This window comes from Manacus candei, unplaced genomic scaffold (assembly GCF_025592945.1).
Source record: "Manacus candei isolate 608988 ecotype Guabito, Panama unplaced genomic scaffold, ASM2559294v1 h1tg000050l, whole genome shotgun sequence".
NCBI lineage: Eukaryota > Metazoa > Chordata > Aves > Passeriformes > Pipridae > Manacus > Manacus candei.
This window is the reverse complement of record NW_026138098.1, coordinates 9,839,195-9,858,470: the sequence shown is the minus strand read 5'-3', so window position 1 is coordinate 9,858,470 and position 19,276 is coordinate 9,839,195. Positions and strand designations below refer to the sequence as shown.

At 39.9% G+C, this 19,276-nt stretch overlaps 3 protein-coding genes across 7 annotated transcripts in view; 2 read left to right on the top strand and 1 right to left on the bottom strand.

Annotated features, from left to right (window-relative positions):
- The window catches only part of ACSL5 (acyl-CoA synthetase long chain family member 5), a 43,073-nt gene extending 34,281 nt beyond the window's left edge, over positions 1 to 8,792 (top strand). Inside the window, exon 22 of the mRNA XM_051799876.1 lies at positions 8,697 to 8,792. Within this exon, the coding sequence (XP_051655836.1) occupies positions 8,697 to 8,777 (81 nt within the window). The 3' untranslated portion in view covers positions 8,778 to 8,792. The remainder of the gene's footprint in view (positions 1 to 8,696) is intronic.
- Positions 947 to 11,395, bottom strand: ZDHHC6 (zinc finger DHHC-type palmitoyltransferase 6). The gene is made up of 10 exons (XM_051799919.1): positions 11,019 to 11,395; positions 9,652 to 9,743; positions 7,888 to 8,047; positions 6,650 to 6,811; positions 6,011 to 6,064; positions 4,312 to 4,479; positions 3,963 to 4,004; positions 3,422 to 3,567; positions 3,290 to 3,333; positions 947 to 1,524 (listed from the first exon to the last, which is right to left on the bottom strand). The coding sequence occupies exons 1-10, from the start codon at positions 11,265 to 11,267 to the stop codon at positions 1,421 to 1,423; spliced, it is 1,221 nt and encodes a 406-aa protein (XP_051655879.1). The 5' UTR covers positions 11,268 to 11,395; the 3' UTR covers positions 947 to 1,420.
- A 315-nt stretch (positions 11,396 to 11,710) lies between these two features.
- Positions 11,711 to 19,276, top strand: part of VTI1A (vesicle transport through interaction with t-SNAREs 1A) — a 271,371-nt gene continuing 263,805 nt past the window's right edge. For 2 of the 5 annotated variants that reach the window (XM_051799934.1, XM_051799933.1), the window contains exons 1-2: positions 11,712 to 11,891; positions 18,658 to 18,716. In XM_051799934.1, the coding sequence (XP_051655894.1) occupies positions 11,798 to 11,891; positions 18,658 to 18,716 (153 nt within the window). In that variant the 5' untranslated portion in view covers positions 11,712 to 11,797. Of the gene's footprint in view, positions 11,892 to 18,657; positions 18,717 to 19,276 lie in introns of all 5 variants that reach the window. The other 3 variants (XM_051799931.1, XM_051799930.1, XM_051799932.1) reach the window with 2 other exon arrangements.

The window sequence follows — 19,276 nt, the reverse complement described above, 5'->3', positions numbered from 1 at the left end:
CCTACAGACCTGATCAGAATCTACTGCAGTTGAGGCTGAGTATTCCATGTAGTTTTGGGGTTTTCATATTAATTCCTGCTCATATTTCAAAGTAGCTACATCCTTGCTAGGAAAGAAGCTAGGAGTATGATACACCCCTACACCTCTAATTGCTTCTAGAAAATAAGTATTTTGTTTTCAAGAGAGGCAAATCACCTTCTTGCAAACTACTAAAACTGAACACTAGCTCTCCCTTGCCACAGCTCAGAAACAGCCCAGGACTATGGTCCACTGTCAGCACTAATGCACAGGAGGATGGGGGTAACAAAAAAGGTGCTTTCTGCTGGAAAAGGCATCTGAGTAGGAGCATACAGGAGTAATGCTGGCTTGTCTCTATGTAGTGATTTCTATATGCACTTAGTATTGTCTAAGAACTGTTCATCTGCCTGTGAGAAAACTCAGGCAGGTGGAGATAAAACAGGTGTTTGTTTAAAACAGTAACTTGCAAAAACTCACAACATGCGGGACATGCAACTACAATAAATTTGTGAGAGCAAGGCCACTTGCTGCATTTTGGAGACATTTAGAAAGACTTCAGCTGGTACAAGTTACTGCAATTTAAGGTCTTCCTGCTACGAGATGCTAAATGAAAATGCTCTAAGACAGGTGTTAATCACTAGCAGCAACCAGACTCAAAAAAATTTTCATTCGTGGCTACTGCTGTCTTTCACTCCTAGACAGAACAAGAACTCTAGTCTTTGGGTACAGGCTCAGATTTCAGAGGGAGCACAGAGTGCTGGCTGTATTTTTTGCCATGAAAAGCACAGAATATTCTTATCCCAAGAGCAGAAATCTTTCTAAGCTTGAAAGAACAACTTACAATGGTGAAATCTTTACTTCCCAGTCAGTTCACATTCCCATGCCTATAAACAAGTTCTTCTACGTCTAAGAACAATTAATCCACAAGTGAATATGAATGTATCATTTATTGGAGGTGGACAATTCACATGATTAAGAGTCACAGGTAACAAATTTTATCTGGAATTTGAATCAGATGTTTATTTTGTGATTTTCAGGGGCAGCTTCAAAGAAATACAAAAGACAAGCAGCACGCATCACAATCAGATGCGATCAAGGAAAAGACCTAACAAATGAACCCTCAGAATGCAATTTAAACAGCAAAAAGAAAAAAAAAATCCTGACTTGTGATGAAAAAGATGCATCTTGAAGGCAATCCACTGAATGGCTTCTTCAATTATTTATTGTTTAAAAAGTATGCAAACCATGGCACAGGCATATCCAACCCTTTCAGCTGTGAGGAAAAGAAAACCTCATCCTAACATATTCATTGCATAAATCTAAAGTAATATACAGAAAATTTCAAGTAAAGGATTGTGGTCTGAAGTAAAAATTCCATTTCATAGTTAAAAAAATTAGAAGGCTATCTGTTTTTCTTCTCTCCATCCACTGGTTGATCCGTTTCAGAGTCATACTGGCATTTTTCCACACACTTCCTAGGGAACCAGCCTCGTTCTCTTATTCCACCTTAAGACATGAAAATTTGCATTAACTTGGAAAAAACCATGACCCACTACAGAGGAAAAACACAGGACTGGAAGAGACATCAAGCAGTAAGTTATTTTCTTCTGTAAGACAGAACATCTAAGTCATTCCTTACATCACTGCCTTAGGATGCATTGATTCTTTTCCACTACCTAAAATGTTTTCAGATATCTCCAAAGTTCTCCAGTCCTCTACCTTCCTTGAGAAAAATTCATCCTAATACCCTATCTTAATCTTTCTGTCTATAAATCAGGTTCACAAGTCCTCTTTCTACACAGCAGGGACAGAGGAAGCAGATAAACTTCTCTACCACAGACTTTCATACACCTGATGACTATTTGTACATACCTTGGGCTCTCTATCTCCTACTTCTCTCCAGGTAAGCCATCCCAATTCTTTCAGCTTTGCCTGCTAAGTCACATTTTCTATTATTCTAATTATTTTCACTGTTTTCCTCTCAACCCTTTTTAGCTGATCTTACTCTTTCTTGAGATGCAGCAACTGCTTTTACTTGTGGCAGTATTTCAGCCGAGTCTCTGCCGATGTTGAAGGATTATTTCATACATCTGGGAAGCTATATGCTTTTTTCTTTTTTGAAAGTGTTGACTCATCTTAAGATTATGATTGAGTCCTTTTTTCAACAGAATTGCTACTTAATCATTCATTTTGCCATCTTGTTATAGTGCAACTTGTTATTCCTGCTTATTTATAGCATTTGCTATACATTCCTAACAAATTTCATCCTATTTTTGAAGCCTAGTTCTCCAAAATGCCAATGTTATTTTGGATTCTAATCCAGCCTCTCAGTATTCACCATTCCCCACCCACACCACATTCCACCTGATTAAAAAAAAACACCAACATTGAATATAGCAGATATGTCTGCTAATCTTCACAATAAGCAACACAATACAAATTATCACCATGCACATTTAGATGTGATGTTTGAAGGAGTTCATGGAATGAGCTGCCAAAGCACTTCCAGCCCATAAAGGTCTCAGACCTCCCACAAAAAGCATGGACACTGTCTGTACTGGCTGCTGGCAGCCTCGCTTTTGCCAACATGGAATGCGCATGCAATAAATTAACAATTGTTTGGAAGAGATAACAGAATCCAACACACCGTCTCACAGATAAAATTTTACTTCAGTCCAAACCAAGAGGTCTGAAGTAAAAAAAAATGTAAAAGCTTCAGTGCAGGTGGCTGTGATATTGATCCTCTGCAGATCAGCAGGAACCTTTAACATCTTCAACACACGTAGTTGTTAGTTTTATAAATGCATATCAAAGTCCTTGGAAATTATTCCAAACCAAAGACATAATGTCTCCTTGTTTTTAAGATATACAAAGATTAATCCCGGTCTTATAGTTATGCAGGGATTGTAGATAGGAAATCTGGCGTATTTAAGACAGACCACCATTTAAATATCAAAAAAGTAAATAATCATTAATATCTTTAGCGTATAAGAATAGAATATGAAGTACCCCCCTTCCCCTTCAACTTCCAGTAAACTACTAGATGAGTGTTCTGCCAGTCTGACAGAGTCATTTAATGTTACTCAAAACTGGGAAGTCTATCAGATATATAGACCAAAAACTGTGGATGTGGAGTGGAGAGAAGCTAATGCAAGTAAGGTCATCATTATACATTTTGAGAACTGAACATATAATATTGGCTACATTTCCAGACAGCTATAAAATTGATTTGCAATTTTCAACAGAAAAAGTGAAAATAACTGCTTCATACCATCAGCAGCTGAGTCGAGAATCTTCTCACCATACATCCAGTGTCTGGGGAAGGAAGCGTAACAGGTAGTTAGATGCCAGAACTCATCTCAGTATTTCTTTTAACCAAACATAAAGGTGTGGGGCCACTAACTTTAAGCCTCTTGTGGCTAAAATCAGATCCCCTTTACTCAGTGCGATTCTGGGTTCTTCAGTGCACGGTGTTGTGAAGAATGTTTTAACACCTTTAGTCACAGGGCAGCAGACACCACTGTAATCATCTATGGCTCGATACCGAACCTACAAATTTTAACAGAACACAGCAATAGATTATTTTAAGGGGTTATGGTCTTGCTGATAAGCTTCATACCAAAAAAATAAATTCAAGTATATTATTAGATTTAAGCATAATGACAATGGCTGTCAAAGGGACTCTTAAATTTTAAATTAACTGCTTAACAATGAAGCACAGTTATCTTTATTATCACATTTCTTCCCATCTGGAAACTAAGAAGCAAATGCAAAGTAGGCTAAAGGCCAAGTTGAATTAAGCAGAGGTTGCTATACATTGTTTGTGTGGAAAAGTCTTAATTTAATTGCTAAATTTAAAATTAAGAAAAGAAATAGACTTAGCAATTAATTACATGTTCATATTGATGCTTTGTCACTTCAGATCAAACTTGACAAATACTTACACTTCTTACTCGCTTGTCTGCTTTCTGTTTCAGTTGCTCTATCTATAAATGATTATAAATAGAAATTTAGGCATTGTTTAGTTTAAAAGGACTTGTTTGTTCAACACAAAACGAAGCCAGGCATTGAAACTATTCAACAAACATAGGAAATACTGTTAACATTTAAAAGCACTCACAAAAGTATAAGTTCTAGTCTATCAAAAATGGGAAAACATTCAACAGAACACTGTATATGTATTTCTAGCCAGTCTATTTTAGTTATTTAAAAAGCTAGTCTATACTTGCAAAGCAAAGCAGACAACTAGGTAGTGGGGAGAATTAACTTGGGATATCGTTGAAGACCAATTACCGTCAAAGTGTATTGATGACACCCATCTCTAACAGGCCAGTCCAGGCCATCTCCCTCAGGAATCCCAGACCATGTAAACACTTGCTTGAAGTTCTTCCATTTACTTCCCGTATCATAGGGAAAAATAAAGGTCTCACCCGTTTGGTAGTACTGGATTCTGTCTTTGGCCTAGAAAATAATTAAGAAATGCAGTACATAAAAACATACCCTACAAACTGCAATCAAGCAGCAAATATGAAAAAGGCCAGCTCATAAGCCCTGTATGGGTCCATGAGAGCTAAAGGCAAACATTTTGAGGCAAGAGCAGTTAACTCCTGCTATACTAACCCAGGCTTTTAAAACTACTTATAACAATCATGGCATTTAGATGTCTGGTTTGAGTGTCCCCCATCCCCGTCACCCTCCACTTACTCTGAAACAGCAGAGTCAACTGACTACACTGTTAACCCACTCCACGCTCTGATTTTATGGCTTTTTTTAAGGACCAACGCCTTACTAATTCTCAGTTACCTAGAGAACCTTCCACAGCTCAGGATTCTTTGATGGATGATCATGAGCACAATTCAACAAGGGTAATGCCAATTCCACCTCTAAGAACTGCACACACAGACATGCTCTGAATTGCCTATATTCCACAGTTACGAGCTTTACATTCCCACAGTACCAATGACATCTAGTGGAGCAGCCACAGAAGAGTGTCCTCTGTTGCAATAAAGCCATTTTATTAAATACTTATATATTACAGTCCATGTTCAGTTATCAGAAGGGACATATTAGCACCCTGTGTTTTACAGTTAAAATTTGAACATATTATTCCAAAATCTACTATACAGTTATAACAGAAATTTCTTTCATTTATATTCAATTGTCCCATTATTCAAAGGTCTACCAGGACTAGGATCCAGCCAGATGCCGTGAAAAGAGCCAGTATTACAACACTTCAGTACTTATACCCAGTCAAGATTCTCATGGTAATTTTGACACACAGAATAAAAGAAAGACTATAAGACATTCAAGAAATGTTTGTGGACTTACACAAAAAAAACCTGGTAGCACTGAACTAGTTTCTAAACACTGAGTCAGTTTTGCTTCCTCTAAATTTAGCTTTTACTGCTTAACTGTATTTCTCCTGCAAAATCTTGTGAAAACCTCCATAAAGATAAGGAAATCAAAGAGCGATTTAAAGGCAAGAAAACTAGGTATTTTCTAGTCCTTCTGCAAAATCAAGGAAAATCCTACCCATCAAGGAAAATCTTCCTAAATCAAGGAAAATCCTCCCTTAATATTCAAAGTAGGAAATGAGGAAAACCACGAGTCAGAAGATGTCACTTAGAATGGGTCGGTGAGGTGGAGAATTAAAGATACAGGCAGGTATAACAACAAAGACAACTCAAGTTTCAGATGAAAACACCCACATGTTTCAAGTGGATAAGCAAAGTCTTTTCAAAGCAGATATTATTCTAGGTTCAACAAACTCCTCCAAACAAAAAAAGAAAAGAAAAATTATGCATTTACCTGATTTCTCATCTCTTTCACTGAATTTCAGAGACAGAGTAAGGGAAATGCTGGTTGTAGGTGTTAAGTCAGTGGTGAATGGAAATGACACCTTTGGTTTAAATCCAGAGAGGTGAAACAAAAAACTAATAAATATGGAGAATAAACTCTGTAACAGTACAAGAATACTATAATAAGAGCTTACCTTTTCTTCAATCCAAGACTCGATTGAAGTTTTATTTGTCAAAATTACTTTCATCTAAAATAAAAGTGACAAGTGAAATTAGCATTTATTTTCTGCAGAAATACATCATCTATGTAAAGAAAACTTCACTTAACAAACTAAATCTATTTTAAAGAACAAAGCAACTTTCATAGACTTAACTGAAACATAAAATGTTAAAAATTAACACTCAGCAGAGATACATGCTCCAGAATTATATACTTAAGTCTGTATTGTACAGTATTTCAGTTTATGCTTAAAATGTTTTTGCTTCCTTCCAAAGATTTAAAACATTTTAAGAAACATATCAGGCACGTTTATACCTATTTTCAGAGACAGGGCCAAGTATTTTGCCTTTTTCAGAGAGTTTATAAAGTCTATCTCATGTTTTCTTTAGTTCATTAGACTTTCACCTCCAAGTTGTCCCATGAAAAATAATGGAAAAAAAATTGTGGTAACAACAGAGAAACTGGGATAAAGCTACATAAACCCCTGGAAAAGTTAGACAGCAACACAAGTTCTAAATGACTCTTCCTATCTCAATCCTGAATTCTGTTTCTGCTACAGAAGCAGGCAAAACTTAAAACTTCCAGCTTCTTTGTAACAGAGCCTTAACATTACCTGGATAATAAACAGCATACCAACAGCAATAGTTGTTCCTAATGCCAGTCCTAAGGCAAATAAAGATGCAGCAAATGCAGACAGTCCAAAGGGAATAATGGGTCGAGGGTCTCTTTTGGCTGCACTCATGTCAATCTTCACAGAACTCCACCCAAAAGATATCTGCAAAGGGAAAATATCATTCAGGTCTAGAACATTCCAACTGCTGAAACAAAGCAAGTTACCAAGAAGGAATCTGGCTCTGAAGGTAAGTGTCCAACTTCTGACAGGTTCATAATGCAAGTGGAGTAATTAAAAAAAGGAAAAAAAAGTTTCAAAAGATTTTTCTTTTGTCGTCATCAGTATGTTTTTTTGCTAGATGGAGACCTTTGAGATAGAAAGTGAAACCACAAATATCATCTTGCCAGCTCTACAGACCCAAAATCAGCAAAAAATATCTGGACTCCTGCATGTTAACAAAAACGCTTTCATCAGTACCAGACAGACAACGTTGGCACAGAACAGTACCCACTTTCCATGGAAATGCTACAGGTTTGCCTGTGAAAGCTTTGGCAGATAGCAGTTCTCAACGTTGTCACTCTGCACTCAGCTGTTACAAACACAACTTCATCTGTTACACTCAGCTCATGTTAACAAGCTCTTCACTGTAACCACAAAGGGTGAAATCAAAGCTTATAATCGTAACCATGAATCTGAGATAAGGGCTGCACTGCAGAAAAACCTTTGCTCATTGTTGCTACAGTTAAAGTTTTCCACTTAAAAACCACAAACTAACATTTAATTTTAGTCCCAAAAGTAACATACTTTTCTTTCCTTGAAAAAATGGACATAATTCTAAAAAAGTGGCAAGTAAAAGACAATAAACAGCATCTAACTTCCGTGTTGGAAATAAATAGCAGCTAGTTTCTGTGGCAGCCACAACACAGCCTGTCTCTCTCTATATAAAAGTGCTACACAGAAATTGTCTTCAGACAATGTAAAGCACTAGGAAACTCTCTATGATTACGACAAGCAACAGGGGGAAAAAAACAAAACACAGAAACAACTTTCCCTGAATCCTCCTCCAATTAATATATATACTTCTCATAGGTAGAGAGCAGAACTAAGAGCACATGTTGAAACAATAGCAAGGAATTCCACATGCTGCTTCTCAGAAAACCAAATTATCTCATACTTCCAGAGATAACTTACACATCTGACTTAAATAATACTCTAAGCATTTAATTATGTTTTCTTACTCTGTTGTAAAGCTGAGTGTACATAGTCATAACAAATATGAAAGAAGCGTGGATGCATCCCAGTGGAGCTAAGAGGAGAAACAGAGTGAAAGATGCATGATTCTGGTATCCACAACAGTTGTTGATCCAAGGACAATGGTGATCCATCTTCATGACGCATCTGTGAATAACAAATATTGATTAATATAAAGGACACATATGACATTTATCAAAAAGCTCATAGAAAAGGACAGCTAACTTTTTATTATTCAAACACCATTCATTCATCTAAACCCATCAATTTCCAACGTTTCCAAACACAGTAGTTTCTTTTTTTGCTATTCAGAATTATATTTCCACACTATAAAATAAAGGAAAGCAAATAAAAAGTGCTTCCAGGTCCTACCCTTCTTAGTTATCTGTCCTACTCTTTACTCAACTTGCTAGCTACTAAAAAGGAGCATATTCCAGAGCCAGGAGACAGAGCCATAAGATGGCATCTGTAAGAACTATCATCACAATAATTAAGCACTAGTATTATTGCTAATTTTTTAAATAAGCACAACAGAAAAATAGCGGAAATATCAAATTCCCTGTGAACTACTTGCAGGAAAAATATTTAAAGTTACACAGATGCAAGTGTGTTAGTGCCTCTTTGTTTTCAGGAGTAAACACTGAAAGCTTCCTCAACTGTTACGTATTGACCTCATACCACTGAAAATCCTTTTCAAAATATCTTTACCAAGTGTAAACACCCTAGATACACTCTTGTATTCAACCTAAAGCTGGTTATTTTGGTGTAGCTTACAGGTACAAAAACCCCCCACCAGGTTAAAGATCTGTTCACATCCCAAATTAGCTTGACAGGTGTAAAAGTAAGTGACCACCTAAGTGATCAGTCCTCAGTGTAAAGATTGTCACTCAAGGAAAGGAGCCTCAAATTTTAAATCTGGAGATGATGCAGCCAAATTACAGCACAGCTCTAGAGTTTCAACTTCCTAAAAACACAGTGTGTTTATAGAAATAACAAATGAACATGTATGTTGCAATATCCTTTTACCCCATTGTTTAACAATCCTTCAGAGGACGACCTGCCCTGTAAACCCAAGATAAATGCAACCACAGCTTGGATTGCAGAAAGCTGAAATGCCTTGATTTTTTCAAGCTGCACTAAATTCCACTGCAGCTATTTATAACAAAAGCATATTTTGTATCAGAACAAGTCTGTCGGAAGATAACAAGGTACAAACTTCTGAAATTGACCTAAAAAAGATTTATTGCCTCACTTAACATGCAGACTCCCCTCAAAAAAACCCCTCTTTAGTGAAGAGTAAAAGAATAGTACAAAATTTCCACTCAAATCAACATTTAATTCACTTTTGGAAAGATGACAGAAAAGATTTTTCTACTCCCTCAGTAGGTGAATGTTTGGACTCAGAACATAAAAAAGACTCAGAGACTTTTAGGTATTTACACACACTCACATCCCTGAAGCAAGACTGCATTGTTTTGTTAGTAGTGTCAAGAAGTTCTTAGGAGAAACTGATTTCAAGGTATAAGGAAAATGTTAAAGACATTCATTTATTAAACTAAAATACAGTAAAACTGTATAGAAATCATACAGTTATAAAGAGGAAATATTCGAAATGGGTATAGTGTTCATATGGAAGCTTTTTTAAAAAGCACAATACAAGTCCTGGAAGAACAAATTATGGTAATAGCCTATGATTAGATTTTTAAGTTGCTTTAATATGGACTTTAAATAATTTTAAAGAAAGACAGTACCTGTTACACTTTCGACAGTGGTGTGAACGAGGTGCCTTGTAAGACTGACACACTTTACAGTATTGGAGATACATGCAATCCTGAGATTTTTCCTTTAAAAAGAAGAATAGGAGTGTCAGATATATACATAACTTCACTAACAATGCATATTCTTGGAATGTTCCTAGCCTAAGCATATTTGATTTCTTCTGAAAGGGTGAGTTTCACAGTCCAACACTATTTAACAGTAAGTGGCAAAGAGAGAAAAAACCAAAATGAAATAATCTCTTAGCTAATCTGGCTATCAACACAGCCATCTCCCACTGTTGAAAGTGCTGGTTGCTAAAAGAAACAAACAGTTCTTCAGTTAGCAAGAGTGACTGTACAAGCAGGATTTGAATGTGAAGTTCTGAGACTAAAAATCAGCATGAGGCCTTTATAATTAAAAAAAAATACAAACAATCAATCTTGTGCCCCTTGTCTCTCCATTTTATTCCAAAAGCCAATCTAGGCTTACCACTAAGATACAGTACCGGTTAAGCATTAATAATAATGCTCCTATAATCTCTCTTACACACACACACACACACACACACTGACTACAGCAGGATGAGAGACAGAGACACCTGTTGATAGCCAGTAGTAATTGTGGCCAAAATCTTCCACTTCACGAAGCGGAATACACAGTTGTCTTGCTAAGGCTACATCAGGATCCTCTTCTGACTAGACTCTGTCCTGAGTAATATTCCACAAGTAGAAATGTGACTATTACTAAACTTTTTATTGTGCCACTGGAACACAAAACTCTGGGCAGCTGCCTTGAAACTCTGAACCTGTATCATTCTGGTCCTTGACTATTCCCTCTTCCAAGAGATTACTGAAGCACAGGAAAGGCAAATTTCCATCTAGTATTGCATTAAGCATAAGATCAACATATAATTTTCTGGCTCACATAAAAAAAAATTCTAAATTAATTTCTTGTAACTGTTATTGCTGGCAGCAAAGCCTCCAGTACAAGTGCCTGCAAGAGCCTGCAGATAACCCTGAGGTTCTCAAGTGTTGCTAACACTACCTGTTTCCTGTGTTTTTGCTTTGAGAAGCCCCTGTAAAACACAGCGACTTGACAGCACAGGGGAGGGAACGGAGCAAGTTGGAGCGGACTGGGAACGCTGGGAGAAGCGGCAACTAAGCGCGGGGCGGGGGAGCGGGAGGGGGGAGGAAAGAGGCGGAAAGGGAAGATTTCGAAACAAGATAAGGAGGGAGGAGTGGCCTGCGAGCCCAGAGCATTCTTAGGAGACAGAGGTGGCATGGAAAGACACGCGGTTTCTGCCCTTGAGACCGCGGGAGAGCCCGGCCCCGGGGCGCGGTGGTCTCACGGCAGCGCTTACCGGCGTCCACCCCAGCGGGACGTACCCGGGCCCCACGAACATGGCGCTGAAGTAGTTGTAGAGGATCATGACGGTCCAGTTGAGGAGCATGATGAAGTTGACGCTGCCCCCGGCCGTGTCCAGGGGCCAGTACCAGAGCGCGGCGTCGGCCATGGCGGTGGCGGAGCACACGGCCACCACGGCCAGCGCCACGGCCGGGCCCCAGTGGCACAGGCGCCGCGCCCGCCCCAGCGCGCCCGGCACCGCCATCCCCGCTACCGCCACCCGACCGCCGCCCCGCTGCCGCCGCCGCCGCCACCGCCGCCGTGCATGGCTCCCGCCGGCAGGCGAGGGCAGGGCGGGAAGGGACAGGGATGGGAAGGGGTGGGCAGGGAAGGGGAGGAGCGGCGGGGTCGGGGGGGGGGGGGAGCGGGTACCGCGCTGCCACCGCCCGCCCGCGGTGCGTTCCCAATACGGGCCCGCCGGGAAACAGCCGGTGCGGCAGCCACGTCCGTGTGCCCCTGCAGGTTACAACGCTGCGGGGTTGCGGGGCGGGAGTGACCCGTCACCACCGCCGCCGCCAGTTTGTGCCCGCGGAGCAACGCTACTCCGCATGCCAGGCCACTCCGGGTTAAAGCCGTGCCGCTTAAAGCCGTGCCGGTAGAAGCGCCTGAGTGCCGGCGGAACCTGCGGCGAGGCGGCCGGGGGCGGGCGGGGCGCATTTGGTGGTGTCAGAACGCGGAAGCGGCGCAGAGCAGTGTCGGCGGGGCCGCCCCGGCAGCGGCACTGGCACCGCCGCGATGTCCGCGGACTTCGAGAGCTACGAGCAGGACTTCGCCGTGCTCACGGCCGACATCACCGGCCGCATCGGCAAGGTGCCCAAGCTGGTAGGAGGTGAGCGGTTGATCCCTGCCCCTACTGCGCTCGCCCCGCAGGCCCGGGGGGCTCCTCTGTCGGAGCTTCTCCGGTCCCGGAGCCGCCGCGTTCCCAGCGCGCGGGGCGGCGGCGGGAGGGGGCGGTGTGTTTTTAGCGAGGTCTCGGTGTCCCGGTACCCGAATGTGTGTCCTCGCTCCTTGCACAGCACAATCGGGATCCACCTCCCCGCCCCGGGTCTGTCCGAGCGGCGCGTTGTCTCATGAGGTGTGTTCAGAATACTCTTCAATAAGAATATCGTTTGCTGGTCACTTGTGAGGATCAGCCCTTGCCTTCTGCCCCGTTGTGGGGCCACGCGAGGTTACGCCAGCGCAGCTGAGCAGAGCTGAGGCGTGTTCCCTGTGCTAGCATTGCTGCTGGATGCTGTTTATTGTGGTCATGCCTCAACATCGGTGGTGGAAATCAAGCCTTTTTCCTGTGGCGTAGACCGATTTCGTGCGTGATTTGATCTGAATGTTTATTTTTGCTGCCCACTGTTCGTACATTTGATTTGGATAATTGACTGTGGTGACTCACATGCAGGAGCAGATTCAAAAGAAATCAGTGTTCATTTGCTTTAATGTGTTTGTCAGGAGCCTGCAGCGTTCATGGTCTGATTCATGGCGTGTCCCTGCAACAGAGTCAATTCTGTCTGTAAGAGTGTCAGTGTAAAAAGGTGAAAATGATAATCTCATTAATCAGCCCAGGTCAATCTCCCAGCACATATGAATCAGTACCCCAATACAGGGGTCTGAGTATGAGACAGAGGGAAGGTGACACTCATGATTTTGTCATCTGCTCCTCTTGTAGCTCAGCTTAATGCCTTTTCTGTTTCCAGGTCATTTAATAGTTCTGCCTCTGCTTCTAATGCACATTTCCCAAACCTTTAGGGAACTTAAACCATAGGAGTGGATACTGTATAAGGAGGAAATAAACACATGCTAATGGTATGTCAGTTTCCTGTATGACTAAAAGGAAAAGGATCGGGCATCCAGGACCAAAGAAATACCATCCTACTTTTAGAGTGGGAAATGCATCATTAAGTAGTGACTCTAAACAGGATTTGAGGTAGGTGGTCAACTAAAATGTGTGATCTTAGGGGATTTTGAGTAAAAGCCTTTTTGATTCTGGAAAGTTACGTCCAGTTCTATTCTTAGCAAGTTAGAAAGTCTTCTGAAAAAATTGGGTTCAGTTCCATGGTTAAAGAATAGGAAACTGTGCCTTTTCCTTGGCTTAACAAAGCTGTTTTGCTCTTGATCTTAACAGAAAAGACAAGGGGGTATAATTCCCAAGAAGCTGCAGCTGCGGTGGAAAACTGTCTATTTTCTAATAGAAACTTGCAAAATGAAGAAGGGAGAGAATCAAAGAGTTCCCGAGATTAGAACTGAGAATTGGTGTAATTTACTCTGCTCATAAATTATATTTAACCTGTAAATGTGCACTAGAAAAATTTACCGAGAGAATGCACAAAGGTTCTTCACTTTTAAACAGCAAATTTAAGGACCTCTTACAGGAACAGGGAGACATCATAGATACACTACTGGCTCCTTTTCTGAAAATCAATAGTTCTACACTGATTTATGGAAAAAGAAGAGAGATTTAATTTCCTAATAGTAAAGAATAGAGATTTAAGTTCCTAGTTGTATAGATTTTGGAAGTCATTGGAGTCTGTTCAATAGTAGAAAGAATATTCTATATTACTAATATTAGAATATTAGTAGTAGTGGATTTTCATAATCCTCTGCTTAATCAGTCTCCCTTATTCACTTAGGAAGACTTTGGAGCTTACATGCCAGATGTTTAAAGAGTATTGGCTTAAACAGTGCCATAGCCTAGAAGCAACAGGCTTTGAAATCATTCAGATTTCAGAAAAAGGTTGCTTTTTCCAGAATTTGCCATCCTCTCAGAGGAGAAAGAATACATGTTCCCTGCAGGACCAGTACCATGGTACTGGGCTAAATGGCATCAAGATAACACAATGGTTAATTTTACTTTTTTATTAAGAAGTGACTTTTCCATGTTGGGATTTGAGGCTGGTCATACATGGTTCAGACTGACTTGCATTACAGCTGCTTCTTGCCCTGTACATTGACAGCTGAGGCTTTACTTCTGTTTTTGGGGCTATTCTGTCTTTCATCAGAAAAAAACATTTTCTGTGACTTCAAAACAAACTGCAGACTTAGCTAATAGAGGCTTTTGACCACCTGGGGAAAAAAAATCTCTGACTATGCTGAACACTTTAATCAGAAATATTTTAAATGCACATTTTTCCCTTGTTTCTTAATAGGAATATTTACAAGATCTGTTTCTTCATCACCAGAAGTTCCAGTTAGTTCTTGTGGAGATGGCTGGGAGAGCCTCAAAAAGAGGACTGTGAGGTGGGAGGGGGATGTGAGGTGACAGTTTTCAGCAGCAGTGATTTGAGAGAGATTGCTGATGGCCTTCTTCCTCCGCGCTGGAAGAAGCAGGATGAAAGGTGTAAGGACTTGTGCTGCTTCTGCATAATACAAAGAGATCTCCTGAAGTCTAGTGACTGGTTTATTTCCCTGTGCTGCTCAAGATGGACCTGCTGTAAGCCTCCTGCTCGGTGGACTTGGAGAAATACTGGTTGATTGTTTTTGCAACATTCCTGCATTCTGTGTTGTCAGGATGTGATGTCTTGTGTTCTAGCAGCATAATGGCTCAGCAAACAGTCCTGTTGTCACAAATGCATAAATAGTTCAGCAAGAAATGTAACAAAGGCTCTCTGATAATACAGAAACAATAAGCAGCAGGGACAATAGAATGTCTTGGGAAAAAGTGTCTTCTGTTAAGGCAGACATCATCTAGAGGATTAAAGAAAGTGTTATAAATAGAGAAATGCCTTTTAAATAGATTTTCTGTGATGCTGCTGCAGGTCTTTGAAGAATGAATGTAATTGACTGATGTGTTTTATTAATGTTCCTTGGTGTTTCAGAGAAATGTCTATCTTGTGATTGGACCAAAAATTTATCAAAATTTTGATTGCTTGATATAAAAGATAGTTTTACCAGCACAAATGGTGATACTTAGTCTATTCCCAGCACAATAGACTCTGGGCTGTGATGGTTTTAAACTAGAGAGCTGCCATTCTTCTGATACTTGATACCTGCATTTTCTACTGGGCAATCAAAACATTGTGTTTCAGTCTCTAACAGGTTTAACTGAAGAAAGTCCCACCTTTAATTTTCTGTTGTACCCCTGTACTGAAGTTTACTGTCTCCATTTCAGGTCTGGCTCATTGTGTTATGCTTCTAGAACACAGGTTTATAACTCAGAGAGAAACGTGTATCTTGTTCCATTTATCTCTGCTGTTGGACAGTAACTTCTGGCAGTGGTGAACATGTAAATCACCTGAGCCAACACAGCAAAATCTACAAGTGGTCTGTGAACTGAAACCCTTTGTTACTCAGTCTCTTCCTCAGCATGTACTAATAAAAAGAAACAATTCCACAAGCAGTGGGACTACTCAGTCTTGATCCAGTTTTTTTCAGTCTCTTCATTGGCTGTCAGATCAAACCAGTGCTGTGTTATCCTTCTGCCTTTGTAGGCAGATTCTCACCTTTCTGTAACTGCTGTATTTTAGGGGACAAAAAAACATGACTAATGCTAGGGCAAAGCTGAAAGAACTGAGGAAAATGTAGTGAAAACTTGTTTCTTTTAAGAAAGTGATACAACCTTGTGTAGAAACACAGAATGGATTTTTGTTTGCAATCCTACACAGAGGAAAAACACACTTTTGTTTCCAATCTTTATCTATAGTTTTTTAATTTGACCAGTTAAATTATACAAGCTACATACAATATTATCTTTGGGGCATTCTGTCTATCAATATGGAGAAAAAAATTAAATTTATATATATTTGATGGAGCATTGTTTTTTATTTTCTTGAAAGGATATTTCAATTCTGAATCAAGACAAAAAGTTATAAATTTTTTTTTTTTCATTTCATGTGATGGAAGTGTATTTAAAGATATAATCAAGTTGGCAGGTTGAAAACTGCTAAGTCACAGTGGACTTATAGAGTTGGTAATATGAGGATCCTTAATTGGATAGTAGCTTGTTTGTCCTGATCCACTAGGTTAGTGGCAAGCTTCTTTTACTCAGAGTAACTCCCTTGCATCTCATTTTCAATCTCTGAGCAAGTCATCCTGTGAATATTGTGCCCTCCTTGTTCTGGGGACTCTGACTGTGAAATAAGTTCTCTCCTTCACTTAACCATGGAAGTAAAAGTAAAGCTGAAAGTAAATGCTTTGAAAACCATTCCATGGACTGCATGGTACTGTGTGCCCTAGAGGGTCAGCAGCTGCTTTCCTGGAAGTCTGTGAAGATACTTCTCCAATGCTGCCGTGCCGGGATGTTGTCATGTGCCTCTCATACATCTGTATTTGAAGGAACAACGAAAGTCTGTTGTCACTAGACCTCACTCCCAGAAGCTGCTCTTGTCGCCAGCTGGGTGATTATGTACTGGTAAATCTGGATTGATGTTAAAATCTGGACTTGGGTTAAAGTTTAATTAACTAAACCACTGGATATGATTTGAATACCTCCACCCCGCCCCCCAGTCTTATGGGAGCAGTTTCAGCCAGATCTCCCTGTGCACTGAGTTTCCCTTACTAAAGGTCTGTAGCTCAGTTTCTCTGTGAGTAGGTAAGATCTTACTGGCCAGTGGAGTGCTACATAGTTCTTGTAATCACAAGTACAAGCAGAATTTGTACAGCATGAAATGCCTTCCAAAAACCCCCAACTTTATATCCCTAAATTTCAGGTTACTAAATGTCTATGGAAATTGTAATCCAATACAACTCAGGGAAATACTGAAATTACTAGAGTACATATATTTTCTGCTGCTATATTTTAAAATTATATTTCAACTTCAATAAAACAATATTGCGTATTTTATATCTTCCATTGTGTTTATTTTTGTCCACCATCATCTTACCAACTTCTAATGAAGGAAAGAATGGAGGTCTTTTTGGGATGCTGTGTAGGGGAATAGAAATGTGTGGGGGAAAAAAGGTGGCAGATTCTCTTTTCTTTTGGGTTTAGTTATTTTAAGAAGATAAATCACTAAATTTTCTGGCCCGGGTGTCATCATGAGAGCTTGGTGGGGAATTAAAGAAAGGCATTGCTAGCAGAAAACTAGAAGTGCTGCACAGAAAATATTTCCTGCAGCTTCTGCTGTAGTGGAATCCACCACACGTGGCAGCATGAATTCCAGATTTGCAAGAAAGATGATCCTGAACCTGATCCCCTCTGCAGGCAGAGCTCCAATGTATGTAACTGAGGAAGGACAGATTGTGATGTTTGTGTTTCCTTAAATGAGAGTGTAGGGTATGTTAGGTAAATGAGAAGATAGATGGATAAGCATATCAGCCTGTGAGAAGCTAAATTATATGTAATTAATAAAACGGTCCCATCTTGAAATTCAGTGGCTTGTGGCATGCAGAGGATCAAAGCAGATCATCAGAGAGTCCCTTTTGGTCTTTAATCTGTCAGTTCCAGGATACAAAGAGATCATGTGGAAAAGAAATGAAGGAATTCAGACTAAAAAAGAAAGCTGAAGTTTAAAGATGCATGATAAAGTCTTGTGCCAGTGTAGACTTACCCATCATGATCTCTGAGGAGCTGTGACTGGAGACACTTTTGTGCAATTCACTTTTTATTTGCTTCATCAGGCAAACCACCAGCACAGATGACTCATAGTACTCTTAGTTTCGAACAAACAGTGTTATAAATGGTTGTATGTTCAGAGTTGTGTTAACTTCATTGAGACTATGAGTGGAATTACTGTCTGAAGGATGGAAGATATGGCCATGAGAGGGGCAAAGGGCAGTGCCAGTGGTAGTACTGAAACCCCTGAATACCCCACTAATTAATGCCACATTAATTAAGCAATGTGGGGACTTTTTATTATCCAGTGTCTGAATATTTCTCAGAAAGTCACCTTTCATGCTGTAACAAGCCAAGTCTTGGTCAGGCAGTTGGAGTGTTTGTGATGATGTGACGCTGAATCTCAGTCCTCAGTTCCTATTGGATCCTTTGCCTGTGAATGGATGGTTGGAGGCAGGTCAAAAGTCAATCTCTACAGCTGGGACATGGGCCTGTTAGGGAACCTGGCAGATAATGATTGCTTAAAACTGATTTTAATTTTTTTAAATGTTCATATTTTATTACTAATTTGCATTTTTACTGCTACCAGAAGAAAGTGGTTTTCTTGTAGTTCCTGTGGCATTTTATTTTGTTTCTGTTGAAGCAAAAGAAACAGTTCTAGACCCAGCATAGGAGCAGGGGAATAGAAACCTAATTTTTCTTCAGTATCTGGATTAATTTTAAGTGGGATGCCTGGTTTTGTGCATCTCATATTTTACAAATAAATAGATAAGCCTTTGTTCTTAAACCATATTTTTTTTCATTTAGTGTATGTATGTGCCTTCTCATGCATTTGTGCACACCCAGCAAGTGCCAGCTGAGGCATAACTGCTACACCTGGAGCAGCTGGAAGTGCTTTCCTAACTAGCAAATGCTGCATAACAGAGCAGAAGACTTCAAGGATTCTCCAGTCTCCTTTTTTTTTAATTACTGATGTGGGTATCCCCATTGTGACGATGTCACACAGAATAAATCTCTTGAATCAGTTTTAGCTGATCCATATAAACTTTTGAAAGGGTGTGTTTTTCTTTCATGGCAAGAGCAGAATTATATTGGTATTTTCACAATTCTGTTTCAGATGAGAAGAAGCAGATGGTTGCAAATGTTGAGAAACAGCTTGAAGAAGCAAGGGAACTGGTATGTTCTGGCTTTTCATATGTTAACTGCAAATTCCTGGCAAAAATAATAGAATCACTAAATGGTAACATTTAACATTCATGCCCTAAAAATACTTAATTATATATTAGAAAACAAAATAATATTCTTGAAATAGTTCTTATTTGAGGATATGAAATACCCAGTAAGAGTGTATCCTTTTTTAATCTTGTGTTCCCTGATGCAAGGATTGCACTATTGCTGTAGGTCCATACAAAGTTACAGGCTTTGAGTTGTGGATTATGTCTTTTATTTTCAGAATTGAGTGAAATATTTACACGCCATGACTTTGTTTTTTGCTTGTAAGACCCAGGAATCTACTTGATGTAGTCTGTCAGAACATCTTGTAGAGCAATAGGTCTTTTTTCTCTTTTAGTAAGTGAAGCGTGAAGGTGAGGACAAGGGGGCCATGGTAGGGTGGATCACTGATCCCAGAAGAGTGTCTGTGCTAACCAAGCATTAGTTAGTGGTTCACACTGACAGGAGAGAGCAATATGTGATGAGCAACATGTGTCAAGCAACTGTGACTTTTTTTATTTATT

Excerpts from the sequence above, each read along its gene's own strand:
- ZDHHC6 (XM_051799919.1), bottom strand. The coding sequence starts at position 11,267 with ATGGCGGTGCCGGGCGCGCTGGGGCGGGCGCGGCGCCTGTGCCACTGG. Across the intron at positions 6,065-6,649 it reads GTATGCTGTTTATTATCCAG|ATGAAAGTAATTTTGACAAA; the intron begins GTAATGTTAAGG and ends CTTTTATTTTAG. Across the intron at positions 1,525-3,289 it reads TCTCGACTCAGCTGCTGATG|GTGGAATAAGAGAACGAGGC; the intron begins GTATGAAGCAGT and ends TCATGTCTTAAG.